A 14,637-nucleotide genomic window follows, 5' to 3' on the forward strand; every position below is an offset into this window, starting at 1 on the left:
ACATTTTCTGTATGATGTAACGTTTCGAACGTGGAGTAAGAATAGAAACGATAAAATTAATAATGACGTTGAAGCGTAATTATCACTCCAAACATGTTTAGAAACTTTACAATCCGATGACTACTATACAAAAACAACACAATGCTAATAATCATAGCATATGTTCAAAAAACAAATATATCAAGGTTATGCTCAATATCTGAAAAGCAAATATTGAATATAAATGTTTCACCACTATAAAGTGTTTATTTACTTTTTTATAAATAATACTTATTGCTTGCTCGACTATTCTGAAAACGGAATAATATCACATCATTTCATATTAACATATCACACAATTTATCCCTAATATGAGACACAGTAAAACAATCAAATGGAACATTCAGGCAAATTTTATTTGAAAGCGGTTTAATCTACTCTGAAGTACGGGTGTGCACCAAACAGCACTGAATAAAATAACTTAGTTTAAAGGGGCCTTTTCACGTTTTGGTAAATTGACAAACACAATTATATTTCAGATTCGCAAATTATCGTTGAAGTTATGATATTTGTGAGGAAACTGTAATGCTGAACATTTACCATTAACTATTAAGAGTGAAACATGAGAAACTCGTATCGGTGACACTTTTAATTGTGTTCTCCGGCAACCAACCAATATCGACAAAGTTTTGAATCCATATTTCCGGCTAACGCAGTGGTTGGCACACTCACTTCGCACATAGGCGAACCGGGTTAATCCTCGTTTCCGGCAGCATGTTAGTTGGATTGATGCTCACCATGCGGGACAGATGGGGTTTTATGAAGAAATAAAAATCTGGAACGTATGGTGAAAATTTGACCATCTTTAATGACCCTAGTAAGATAATTAGGTAGGAGTGATGTTATACGCTGAGGGTCATCACATAATGCCATCCAAAGCGCGGATGGACGGAACTAATACATTTTGCAACACACACACACACGCGCGCGCACACACACACACACACACAAACACACACATAGATGATACCTTTATTGAGATTTTAAGCTAAAAAATTATTACTGCAATAATAATAGCACAAACAAATTACAACTGTGACGACTTTTAACGTACAAAGGCGTTGTTCAGAGCCCCAGACATGTTTGACGCCATTCTTTCATGTGATGACGTCATGACGCGATAAGTTTCAGCAGGCCTCATGCACAAACTGGTTGTCTTGGAAACGGGATATGGTAATACGGAGCGAATGATGTTGGAGACATTGTTGGCGAGATCTGTCTGGTAGTTAGCTGGTTTAACATAATGTGCTGTTGAGTGTTGTTGTATGGACTTGATGTTCCAGTCTGCATCAAAGGATAGTAAATATAACCGCTGTTCTGCGGCAAAGGCATGCCTGGAAAGTTGTACATGGGTACGTACGGATGTATTTGTGATGGTACGGGCGTGGCGTTCAGCAGGTGTGACTGAGTCGAGTTTTTCATGTTCTCCACTCGCCTTCGCCACCTGGCGCGCTTGTTCTGGAACCAGATCTTGATGTTGGTATCCTTGACGCCGAGGTCTTTGGTGATGTTTTCCATCATTTCCGAGTACGGATTCTCGTGGAAAATTTTCATCAGCGTCTTCAGCTGCTCATTCGTGTACTTGGTTCGCGAACCTTTTTGAGACTTCTCGTCTGATTCCTTATCGCTAGTGCGTACTGACTCGGCGTCTGTTTGTGGCGAGCCGCTGGTGTAACCGGACGAACGCAACCGGAAGGGGTCGTTCTTGAGCTTTCAGTTTTGATTGACGCTGGTGACAGAGAATGCAGTGACGTTATCGAGCAGTCTGTTGCACAGGTGGTTAGCGTCTGGCTATGATATTTATTAGTGAAAACCTCATTTTGAATGATAAATAATCATATTATAACGAAAAATTAACTTTTATGAAAAAAAATCACTATCAAATATATATATAACAAGGTATGCAACTCAAAATCACCCCAAAACGGGTGCATCGCTTTGAACAGCCATATCTTCATCATTTGTGCAGAGATTTTCACGATCTCGGTCTTATTCAACGCAGAAATGAATTCATTTTACTAATTAATATCATAGCCATACGCTAACCACCTGTGGTCTGTTGCGGTTGGTGTACTCTCACGATCTTGAACATATGCTGGCAATTAGAAACCCTCTAAAGTGAATGAGATAATGGACTTGACTGGAGATTTTTGACGCTATATTTCTTCATAATTTTCTATTTCTGGGGCTGTTTTGTCGACTGAGCGGCTGTTCGACATGCTGTATGGATGTTAGCGTTAAGTGCGTGAACTCGTGTGGTTGGTCTCGTCTTGAATCCGTTGTATGGAAATCATCGTCAAATGTGTTCAATATGAGTTTTGTCGTCAGTAGAGTGATATTCGTGGACAACTTCTATAAAATAAGAAGATATATATATGAAATAAATTTGTGTTATTTTATTAGAAAATAAAACAAAGTAACAATGCTTTCTTTACGTGAACAAAGCCAACTGTGCAAAGCATACATTTATTATTATATGTTAATTATAATTACTAACGAAAAACATGATGATTACTTTTTCCACACGTTTAATTACGTGTACATGCATATACATAAAGCCAATTTTCTATTTATGTTAACGTATGTTCGAGATTTCAGCCCATGAATTAGCGTAATAAATCCTTTTTTAAATAAACCAAGAAATCCTATGAAAAAAGATAAATAAAATACAAAATACAGGTTTAAAATTGAATGTAAATAAAGTAACTTAATTTTGCTAGATTTACATGTATGCTGGTTATTAGGAACACGACAGAACATACAACTAATTAATTATATTTACATGCTCAATCATTGCAATTGGTTATGTGCCCACGTCTCTCTTACGAGTGTTGATTTGTCTTTGATAATTTCTTTTGTTAAAGTTATCAAAATCAATTAGTTGGCTTGGGGAGTTATAGCCCTTATATACGAGCTTGGATCTCGGCATGACGAGTGTGACATCGAGTAAATGATGTTTAATTACTCGATGAGTAATCAAGTTCTTTGATTCGGTCGTTAATCGATCTATTGGTAACGCAAGGTGAGCTAAATTCACACTTTGTTCATTTGATTAGTGGCGGGTGATGACAGTTTGGTAACGAGTTCGCTCAAACACTGACATCGTGTCCGGGTCCAAGCTCGTATATAGGGGCCATAATTCTCCAAGCTAATCATTATCGTATGATTGCTGAAACAATAGCGGCTATCAAGAGATATTATAACCTCGTTATTGACAGAAGCCAACGCATTTACAAAAACAATGACCGAACAGGTAATTATTACGTTTTCTTACCAAATAATAAAAACTAAAAACTATAAAAATACGTTATTTTCTTGTTGCTTTATATTATGTTAATCAAAGCAGACCAATATCACAGTGACATTGTCTTAGACTTTAATTTCGCATATCCTTGTTTCATCTACGATGATTTAATTCATTGCTAGGTTTGATAATGTATAATTGTTAATTACGGTAATACCATTCAAAATATGCTTTAAAATAATGACAGTAATATTTGTCAATTCTTAATTGCATTGTTTTTAGCATTCCATTTCGATTTTATAGTTTATAACGAACAGGTCATGATTCAAAATAAACTAGTTAAAGTAAACATTCATATTTTATAGATTCTGCCAACGAGTTTCACTCTAGCGACAACAATCCCCCAAGTGAACGTGCTTGGCGATGATAACAAAACGTTCGGCGGATATCTTCCTCGAGTAAAAGATGACGTTGTACAAGAGTTCCCGCTCAGTACGCTACCATCCATATAACATGCCGACCAGCCGCTCGGTTGACAAGGCTGTCTCGAAAATAAATTTTCTAAATGACGACAATAAACGCCAAGATTCTTCAGTTATCTCCGTATTCCAGGTGTCATCGTCTGAGTTGCCGATAGATTCCGGAAATGGTTCATTAACAACAACCGTTTCAGAGCGTCAGAGTACACCAAGCGCGACAGACTGCTCGATGACGTCACTAAATTCCTTATCACCATCGTCAGTGAATGCTGAAAGTGTAACACGTACCCCAACCAGTACAGCGCGTTCGTCTGGTTCCGTCAGCAGCTCGCCACAAACATACACCGAGTCAGAAAGCAGTGGCGATAAGAAATCGGACAAGAAGTCTAACAAATCTGCGAGAACCAATTACACTAAAGAGCAGCTGAAGTCACTGATGAAAATCTTCCACGATAATACGTACCCTGACTCGGAGATGATGGAGAACATTGCCAAAGACTTTGGCGTCAAGGATACCAACATCAAGATCTGGTTCCAGAACAAGGTGGCGCAGGCGAGTGGAGAACATGAACAACTCGACTCAGTCAAACATGATGCACGTGACCCCGGTACCATCACCAATACAACCGTACGTTCCAATGTACAGCAACTTTCCAAGCACGCTTTCGTCGCAGAACAACGCTTACATGCACAAGCCTTGGATGCAGACGGTTATATCAAATCCGAACAACAACATGGTACAACATGTTACTTTCAACCAACTACCTTACAGAGAGTTGACTTCAACAGCGTCTCTGACACCATACGCTCCGTATTACCACACCCCGTCTTCCATGACAACTAGTTGGTGTCCCACCCCAGCTGCAACGCATCAAATGATGACGTCAACTCACGGCTTAATGGCGTCCAAAACGTACAAACAGTTACCACAGATGGTATCTGGACCTCATTTACATTCTTTTGTTTGTTAAGGTTTTCCATACCTTTGTTTTAGCTTGTGCTATAATGATTGTGATTGTACCTTTGCGTACATTTGATATCGCATTCATAACTGTTACAAATGTTGTAAATAAATTATTTTACTTGATGCATCTGCGTTCGTCGTTTATAAAAACTATAAAACATATTGTAATTTAGAAGAAATAAGTTTGTTATAGGTTAAACACTACCAGTCCCATTATGCCTATTTCCAACTCACAGATTGCGTCTCACACCATCTCTTTCATTGATAATTTTCGTTAACCAGTCATGTGAAAATATTTAATTTTGTGAAAATGGTGGTTTACTGCGATAATTGTCTAAAATTGTGTTGTGCAAAATGTAGTAATCTGCAGGATCCGTTGTTTAGGAAACATGTGATGTTTGGCAGGAGAGTAAGTGGCCAGTGTGAAAGGAAGTTCAGGATTTCTTTCAGATATGTGACCTTTATGAAGACACACGTCTAAAATGTTTTGTGATGACCACAGTCAGCTCTGTTGCAATAAATTTTGCTAAATCACAATTAACTCAACCATTTAATTGATTTTAAAAGTGTTTGTTTTCATAAATAGACCATTCAGCATCAGTCATATCAATTATTTTATTAGTGAAAGACAGTATATGCGAATAAAAATTCAAGGATGACAATAACCGATAGTTTTTGTATGTCTACAAAAATCGACAACGGTATTAAAATAAAAACTTTTAATATCTCATTACCTGACAACGAACATTTTAAAAACAACACACACATGATGACAAATGTTCAAACATACTTTCGCATTGTGTTTATTTAAATCACATTAAACATTTGAATATCATTTCCCTTTCAGACCATGTGCAAACTTAACACTGATATCCGAGTAAGTCAAAGAATCACCACCAAACCTGCAAACACTATAAAAAAGATGACAAATATTCTGGAAACACTACAGAAACTTGAGAATAATTGGAACACTGATATGTTGACTTTGTAGGCTTCATACAACAATTACAGAAACTACGTGACAAACGCCAGAAAATAAATATAATTCTAGAAAATTTAATTAAACACTATGAAAGAGCAAGGTGATAAGTTGGCCAATCTGAAAGCATCTCTCACGACTGATGTAAAAAAATGCAGCAAGCCTAAAATATAATTAAAACGACCGAGTAGCGCAATACATGATATTGTTGATAAGCGCAAAGAAGACCTCACATTTATTGCAAGTAAGAAATGTCTGGAAAAAGTTGAGCAGTCTTAATGTTATCTGAAGGAGAACTATGTTCAGGTAGAACAATTACTGACATTCCAGCCCAATCGAAATGTTTAACAGTGCTTGTCTAAATTGTCATGTTTGGGGAGGATTATGGTATTTACTAAGGCTGGCATCTGCAAGTTACAACAGACGATGTAAACACTACTGTGCCTCTGCAACTTCACCCAGACGATGTAAACACTACTGTGCCTCTGCAAGTTAGCCCCGACGATGTAAACACTGCTTTGCCTCTGCAACTTCACCAAGACGATGTAAACATTGCTTTGCCTCTGCAGGTTACAACAGACGATGTAAACACTGCTGTGCCTCTGCAACTTAACACAAACGATGTAAACAGTGCTGTGCCTCTGCAACTTATCACATACGATGTAAACACTGCTGTGCCTCTGCAAGTTTACCCCGACGATGTAAACACTGCTGTGCCTCTGCAAAATAACCCCGACGATGCAAACACTGCCGTGCCTCTGCAAGTTAACACCAACTATTTACAAACTGCTGTACCTCTGCAAGTTAACCCAGACGATGTAAACACGGCTATGCCTCTGCAAGTTAAACCTTGCCTCTGCAAGTTAAACCAGACGATGTAAACACTGCTTTTTCTCTGCAAGTTAACCCCGACGATGTAAACACTGCTGTGCCTCTGCAAGTTAACCCCGACGATGTAAACACTGATGTTCCTTTGTAAGATAACCCCGACGATGTAAGCACTGCTGTGCCTCTTCAAGTTAACCCCGACGATGTTAACACTGCTGTGCCTCTGCAAGTTATCCCAAACGATATAAACACTTTTGTGCCTCTGCAAATTAACCCAGATGATGTAAACACTGCTGTGCCTCTACAAGTTAACCCAGACGATGTAAACATTGCTGTGCCTCTTTAAGTTAACCCTCTTCATCTACTAATGGTGATTTGTTATGTTCCACAATATTGTGGTATAAGTGTAATGCAAATTAAAAAGAACTGCAGAGTGCATTTAAGGCCATATAAAATAAATTAATAGATTCTCATCCCCGTCCGCCCATTGAAAAACGCCTCGCCCGAACGGTTTTTATTTTGCATGTTCATCTTTTATTCTTTAACTGCCATGTATTATTTCTAAAAAATAATACGTTTCATAGAGTAATAAATATGTAACAGGTTTTTATTGTACAGGTTTCTTCCATCGTCGTTCTTTGACTTTGTGTTGATGCCAATTATAAATATTTTACCTATGTTTCCAACGATGTACATGTTAACACTGCTGGGCCTCTGCAAGTTAACCCAGACGATGTAAACACTTCTGTGCCTCCTCAAGTTAACACAGACGATGTAAACACGGATGTGTATCTGCAAGTAAAACGAGAGAAAGTAAACACCCCTGTGCCTCTGCAAATTAAGCGAGACAAGAAAAACACTAATGTGTATCTGCAAGTTAAACGAAACAATAAAAGCGCTTATGTGCATCTGCAAGTTAACCGACACAAGGTAAGCACTGCTGTGCCTCTTCGTGGTAACCCAGACCAGGTATTCACTGTGCAAACAAAATCAATGTAAGATGTAAACAAACCAAGCAATACAATCGAGAACTTAATGGCGAGGGCCATTCGTGTTGTTTCTAATTATCAGATCCGTGTTGCAGGTTATTAAAATAAACGAGTTAAGGTACATAATCATCGATACAAGGTGGTGAGAAATTGTGATTTAAATGCTTAACCATTTGCCATGTGTCAAATCACAACAAGTGAAATAGCTGTCGGTGTGAATGACGATAAGGTACATGGAGTCACGCTTGTCGATGTAAATGACGGAAGGCTTGTTGAGGGAACCAAGTTACGGTTTCAACATTCATATGTTTGGTATTGTTCTCAGGCTGTGTCTCTTCAATTTACTTGTGCCTCTGCAAGGTAATAATCAGGTGAAAAACACGGACTATGTCAGTGTGTGCAAGTACAAGTACTGAGAGAATCATATAAGTATCATTAGGTTTCGGCCTAAACTAACAATATATATTACATGATTCATTGTAATAAACATCATATTATGTAAACAACAGCAAATAACTGATGTGAATAAGTGTACGAGCTTCTATATTAACATAATGATTCTCTAAATAGCTTACTATATCGATATTACCCTCTTTCACATTATCTTACTGTGCAGTGAATCGTTCAGGTGACAAGATATTTGTCATCAATATTCCGGATTTTCGTAATTCCATCTTAACAGAGTTGTCGTTCATGCCGGACGGTATACCTACTTCCAGTGTCAATATAAACAATGGGAAAAATATTTGAATGTCACAATTTTATCAGCAGTCATCAATTTTCTGAAAAAAAGTTAATTACCAAAGGACTAATATACAAAAAAAAGACTGGGGAGTGTAGATTCCAACGTTTTATACACACGTTTATTCGGACCACTTCCTAGACTGTATCGTTTCAAACTCGATCTGTCGACCTTAAGAATCTTTCAAAATGAGAATTTACGCCATCGAAGAATTTTACAAAACCTTGAAAAAAGCAGCGTAATTTGTACAGCTCCACCTAAACTTTAAAACATTGTCTGTCTTAGACCATGATGAAATATATAATGAATAAGGACATACAATTGTTATTTCAACAAATAAACCTCTTGTTTGGAAGAAGGATATGCCACTCTGCAAGTAAACACTTATTTTGATATTATTTTTCTTTACATAAGCCATGTGAAAGTGATTAAAGTTAATGTATGGTATATCAGGTATGGGACCAATATCCAGAGTTTTTATTACTTACGTCTACACTTCCAAGATTGTATCACTCAAGGAAACAAATAAATGAAAACACTTGTCCACTCACAAATCGTCCAATATGTACTGGATTTCACCTGTCTGTCCGTTTGTATGTCCCTAAGCTTTTGTTTTCAACTCCTCCTCAACAACTGGGTGGAACTCACTCAAACTTTCATGTCTGAATGACCTAAATGTGTAGATGATACTTAAGCAAGGAATTTTTGTTCTGACCATTTTGTTTACTGCAGTATGGCCATTTGTCTCTGTGTACACCGTAGAATAGATAGTGGATTTGTCTGTGTCAAAACATGTGTCATGACGGGCATCAGTTTCTGTGACACATTTCTTGTCTTATTTATATTATAAGCATTTAATAATGCATGTCAGAACATTTATTATCATCTGTTATAGAAATACATGATATTTGGTTTTTAGTGTAAACAATATGTTTTTTAATTGATAATCCAATTTTGCATCTTGGAAGAAATACTTTTTATGTATTGCATGTTGGATTTTCATCAACATTTTGTAGTATTACATGTACACATGTAGTTTATTTCACAAATCGCAATACTATTACTCAAATGTTATTTTTTATCAAACTTTATGTACCAATTGTATACAGTAAATCATGATTAAAATGTATTTTCTAATATATATCTTGTTCAGTTCTTTAATACTCCCTTTAATACAAATCAGTTACTTACTTTGATTTGTAACACAGAAATTGTTCGAAAGTTTCACTTTGATATCTCATCAAAAGTGTGATTTGGTGTAATTAAGGACAATTTTGAAGAGGCCAGTTAATAAGAACGGTCACATTTATACACAAACAGGGACATTATGTATATTATGCTTAAGGCAGACATTCTCAGTTTAATTCACAATGACGTCGTCACTGGTCACTACGTTTTCCGACGACATAGTACAACGTTGTCACTGGTCATTACGTTTTCTGACGACATAGTACAGCGTTGTCATTGGTCATCACGTTTTCTGACGACATAGGACAACGTTGTCACTGGTCACAACGTTTTCTGACGACATAGTACAACGTTGTCACTGGTCACAACGTACTCTAACGACATATTACAACGTTGTCACTGGTCACAACGTACTCTGACGACATTATACAACGTTGTCAATGGTCAAAACGTACTCTGACGACAAAGTACAGCGATGTTCAAGGTCACAACATACTTTGATGACATAGTACAACGTTGTCACTGATCACAACGTACTCTGATGACATAGTATGGGAATTGATGAAACTATCAGATGGACCGAAGAACTGAAATATTATTTATTTTTCAATATTTAATGCACTTTAGTTGAGTCTTAATTGGTATTTATAAGCATGTATAGACAGTTTTCCTCACCAAAATCAATGAAATATTACTTGTTATTCATTTGTGTAATGGTACACAATAATTTCGTGCTTTTATATTTGAGAAAACATTAGAAACGAAAACTTGTAAGCTGAAATGTTCAATATGGTTACGGAAATTACCGATCACTGGCCACAACGTTCTCTGACGACATAGTACAACATTGTCACTGGTCACAACGTTCTCTGACACATAGTGCAACGTTGTCACTGGTCACAACGTTCTCTGACGACATAGTACAACGTTTTCACTGGTCACAACGTTCTCTGACGACATAGTACAACGTTGTCACTGGTCACAACGTACTCTGACGACATAGTACAACGTTGTCACTGGTCACAACGTACTCTGACACATAATTCAACGTTGTCACTGGTCACAACGTTCTCTGACGACATAGTACAACGTTGTCACTGGTCACAACGTACTCTGACGACATAGCACAACGTTGTCACTGGTCACACCGTACTCTGACGACATAGTACAACGTTGTCACTGGTGACAACGTTCTCTGGCGACATAGTACAACGTTGTCACTGGTCACAACGTACTTTGACGACATAGTACAACGTTGTCACTGGTCACAACGTACTCTTGCGACATAGTACAAGGTTTTCACTGGTTACAACGTTCTGTGGCGACTGTCGCCAGCAGGGGTTCTTGTGGACCAACAAGTGTTCCGGACCTACTCGTTGGTCTTGTGCTCCGTGTAGGAGATGCGGAGCAGTCTTCGGAGACATTAACCGATATGTTGAAATATTTGCTCCGCATCTCATGGCTACATATTACAATGGTTAAAGGTTGTTACTGGTCTCAAAGTTCTCACAGAACGTTGTGACAAGTGACGACGTTCAAACCTTGTAATACTACGTCAGAAAACGTTGTGACCAATGACGACCTTAAAACGTTGCAATATGTCGTAAGTAAAAGGTTTGGCTAGTTACGACGTTGAAACGTTACACCATGAATTCAGAAAACGACCAGTGGCGACATTAAAACGTTGTACTATGTCGTCAGAAAATGTTGTGGCCAGTGACGACGTTGAAACGTTGTAATATGACGTCAGAAAGCATTGTGACCAGTGAATACGTTCAATCATTGTATTATTTTCTATGTCATAAAAAGACGTTGTCGTTGTTACTGATGATATCGTAGAGCATTTGAACGTTGTAACCAGCCACGAAATCTTATGATATAAGTCAGTGTTTACGTCTTCGTCTTCTTATGACACATGACAGCGTTTAAACGTCGTCACTTATCATAACATCTTCGAATGGCACACTAGATCAATTGAGCGACGAAGTACAGCGTTAAACATTCTTACTGATCACAGCGTCTTCGAATGATACAGTACAGCGTTTTAACGTCGTCCCACGTCACATCGTTTTCTGACGACACACTACAGTTTTTGAAGAATGTGATTAATTTCAACCTTGAATAGCAGAGAACAGCATTTGAACGTCGTCACAGGTAAAGTCTTCTAATGACACAGCAAGCGTTTAAAGGTGGTCACTTGTCGCAACGTCTTCTGCTAGAGCAATGATACATTTAAACGTTTGAAAGTCTAACTAGTAACACCGTCTTCTGGTGACATAGTGTTTGAACGTTCAGATTTGAACTTTGTCACTTGTCACACTGTCACAACGTCTTCTAATGACACACTACAGCGCTTGAACGTTGTCAACTGTCACACAGGATTATTATGGCACAGTATAGCGTTTGGACATTGTGGCATGTCATAACGTCTTCAAATGACACAGTAAAGCGATTGCACGCCATTGTTTTATAATTACACATTATAGCGTTTGAAAGTTGTCACTTGTCAAAACGCCTTCTAAGTAAAGCGTAAAAGCGTCATAGTTCAGCTTTCAATCATTTAGACTTAATTCACAACATGATTTTATGGCGCATTACAGTTTTTCACTAGTTACAATATCTTCTTATGACAAAGTTCAAAATTTGAATGTTGTCACATGTCACAACGTTTCTAAAGACACTGCAAAGTGTTGTTATGCCGTCATTAATCAGAACTGCTTCTTATATTAGTGTAGCGATTGAACGTCGTCACTTGTCACAGTTTGTGCTAGCACTACAGTTTAGCATTTGAACTTTGTCACCTGCCACAATGTCTTCTTAATACAAAGTGCAGCGTTTAAACGTTGTCACTAATCACTTCTTCTAGTGACACAGTATAGCGTTGTCACATGACACAACGTCTTCTGATGACACATTACAGCGTGTGAACGTTTTCACCTGTCACTACGTCTTCAAATGACAAAGTTTATCGTTTGAACATAGTTGGCAATCCCAAAAAATCGTTTTATTGCAGAGTGTATCCTTAAAACGTTATCACTAGTTACATCGTCTTTTAATGGCAGATTACTGCGTTTGAATGTCATCACAAGTCACAGAGTCTTCTAATGACACAGTATGGTTTTTAAACCTTGTCAACAGTAACAACGGTTCCTAATGATACAGTATATCGTCGTCACGTCCTCACTAGTCCTCACTAGTCACAACTTATTCTTATGAGACAGAACATCAATTACAACTCTTCACTAGTAACAACGTCTTCTGATTACACAGTACAGCGTTTGAACGTCGTCACTAGACCCAACGTCCTCTGATAATACAGGACAGCGTTTGCACGTCGTCATGCACACGTCACAACGTATTTAAACGACACAGTATAGTTGTTAAACATTGAAACCACTCACAACATTTTCTAACTATACAGTTTATCGTAAGAACTTAAGCACCCGTCGCAACGTATTCTATTGACACAGTATATCGTTTATTGTCGTCACTAGACACAACGTCTTCTAATAATACAGCACATAAATTTAACGTTTTCACTAGACTCAATATCATCTAATAATACAGTTAGGGGTTTGAACATCTTCATAGGTCACAACATCTTCTAATAACACAGTACAGCGTTTGAACGTTTTCACTATTCAGAACGTATTTGAATGACACAGTATAGTTTTAAACATTGTCAGCAGTCACAACATTTTCGTATGACACGGAACAATGACTGAACATCATTATTTATAACATAGTCTTCTTATGACAAAGTTAACACAACTAAAAAAACAATTTACCGATATTGTTACATGTATAAACTAACCCGAAATATACAATTTAGTCGATTTGAAATAGTGATATAACAAGAGGGTTTGCGATAGTAGCAATTCATAATAATTAGATGCAGGTATTTTAAAACTCCACATTACGTTCTCGTCCAATCACTAGTCACAAAAGTGAAATTTAAGTTACATATATATATATATGTGATATCTTATCCGTGAGCAGCGAAGGACAGATGATAATCATAGCCTAACATGTAACGATAAGATATAAAGGATAACAAACATTTAACATGACTATCGGACAAGATTGTCATGTTTCAAACTTAATACGAATACAATATTTTATAAACTTTGTTTACTTTGGATTATTTTACGGCGGTGATAAAACTTTCCACACAAACTTCGAGGTGTAAAACTAGACATTTTGAAAAGGACGGTTGTTGTTGTTTTTGTTGTTGTTGTTTAAAAAAAAAAATTAGGAACACAATATTTCCGCATTGACTTAAAATACGGTAATACAACCCGACAAACTCGGATTGATCATGTCTTTAACTGAAGCGGACATCTACAATGTGTTCAAAGCGATTCTGGATGATGACGTCGGAATAATCAAGGATGCCATCAGAAAGGGGTTTACTGCCGTTACAAAGAGTCTTATCACGTCAGACATGGCTTTACACTTTGCTTGTCTTAACAGCAAACTAACGATGCTAGATTTATTGCAACCAACGTTGAAAGACGGTGACGTAGATACCATCAATATCGAAAAGGACGATTCAATATGTGGAACCGCCTTACATATGTCTATGGACGGACAGGTTAATCCAGAAGTTGTTAAAAAGCTTCTTCAATTTGGTGCAAATCCTAACGCCCTTGATGCCAAAGGTTGTCCCGTGATTCATGAACCATTTGGGCGACAAGATGGATGTTTCAAATAAAGAAGAGTTGAATGGTAATATTGAATTCGAATATCAGTCAGACGAGATGAAATACAGCGATCAGTGTGGTGATAGTACTGCAGTTAAAAATGACGTTCATGATGCTATTAATGAAAATGACGTTGATGATACTTTTTATGCCACAGAGATATCCAATAACAGCAGTGGCAACTTAAGCGACGAGCAGACAACCAGAAGTGAAGAGATACTATATCAGAGAGTCAATGATGGCACTGGGGTTGATAATGGTGATGGGGTTTCGTGTGGTGTTGGAAACCAAACGTTCCGTTCTGATGCTTCTCGGATTTTGGAAAAGGTTCGACTATTACACGACTACGGTGCTGACATGAATATACAACATGCTGAAACACAACTTACGCCTCTTCATTTTTGGTTTCAAAACTTCCACTGGATGACTAAGCGATATAATATAAAACAGTCCATTCCAGAATGGTGTTTGGTATTCTTAAA

General features: G+C 37.5%; 2 protein-coding genes and 1 long non-coding RNA gene across 3 annotated transcripts; 1 reads left to right on the top strand and 2 right to left on the bottom strand.

Annotated features, from left to right (window-relative positions):
* Window positions 1-1,176: 1,176 nt before the first annotated feature.
* LOC127862814 (homeobox protein pnx-like) lies at window positions 1,177-3,176 on the bottom strand. Its single transcript, XM_052402080.1, has 2 exons — window positions 3,141-3,176; window positions 1,177-1,749 (listed from the first exon to the last, which is right to left on the bottom strand). Exons 1-2 carry the CDS (start codon window positions 3,174-3,176, stop codon window positions 1,177-1,179), a joined length of 609 nt encoding a protein of 202 aa, XP_052258040.1.
* Window positions 3,177-3,748: 572 nt separating this feature from the next.
* LOC127862815 (homeobox protein engrailed-1a-like) lies at window positions 3,749-4,606 on the top strand. Its single transcript, XM_052402081.1, has one exon. The coding sequence runs from the start codon at window positions 3,749-3,751 to the stop codon at window positions 4,604-4,606; it is 858 nt and encodes a 285-aa protein (XP_052258041.1).
* A 979-nt stretch (window positions 4,607-5,585) lies between these two features.
* On the bottom strand, window positions 5,586-13,382 carry LOC127862124 (uncharacterized). Its single transcript, XR_008040461.1, has 4 exons — window positions 11,461-13,382; window positions 7,693-7,875; window positions 7,208-7,325; window positions 5,586-6,756 (listed from the first exon to the last, which is right to left on the bottom strand). It is a non-coding gene; the product is annotated as an uncharacterized LOC127862124 (long non-coding RNA).
* Between the last annotated feature and the right edge of the window lie 1,255 nt (window positions 13,383-14,637).

The sequence above is a fragment of the Dreissena polymorpha genome, chromosome 16, assembly GCF_020536995.1.
Source record: "Dreissena polymorpha isolate Duluth1 chromosome 16, UMN_Dpol_1.0, whole genome shotgun sequence".
Taxonomy (NCBI): Eukaryota; Metazoa; Mollusca; class Bivalvia; order Myida; family Dreissenidae; genus Dreissena; species Dreissena polymorpha.

Coding starts and splice junctions, on each gene's coding strand:
- LOC127862814 (XM_052402080.1), bottom strand. CDS start 3,176: ATGGCCCCTATATACGAGCTTGGACCCGGACACGAT. Junction 1,750..3,140: donor AGCTTGGACCCGGACACGAT/GTCAGTGTTTGA, acceptor CAAAACTGAAAG/CTCAAGAACGACCCCTTCCG.
- LOC127862815 (XM_052402081.1), top strand. CDS start 3,749: ATGACGTTGTACAAGAGTTCCCGCTCAGTACGCTACCATCCATATAAC.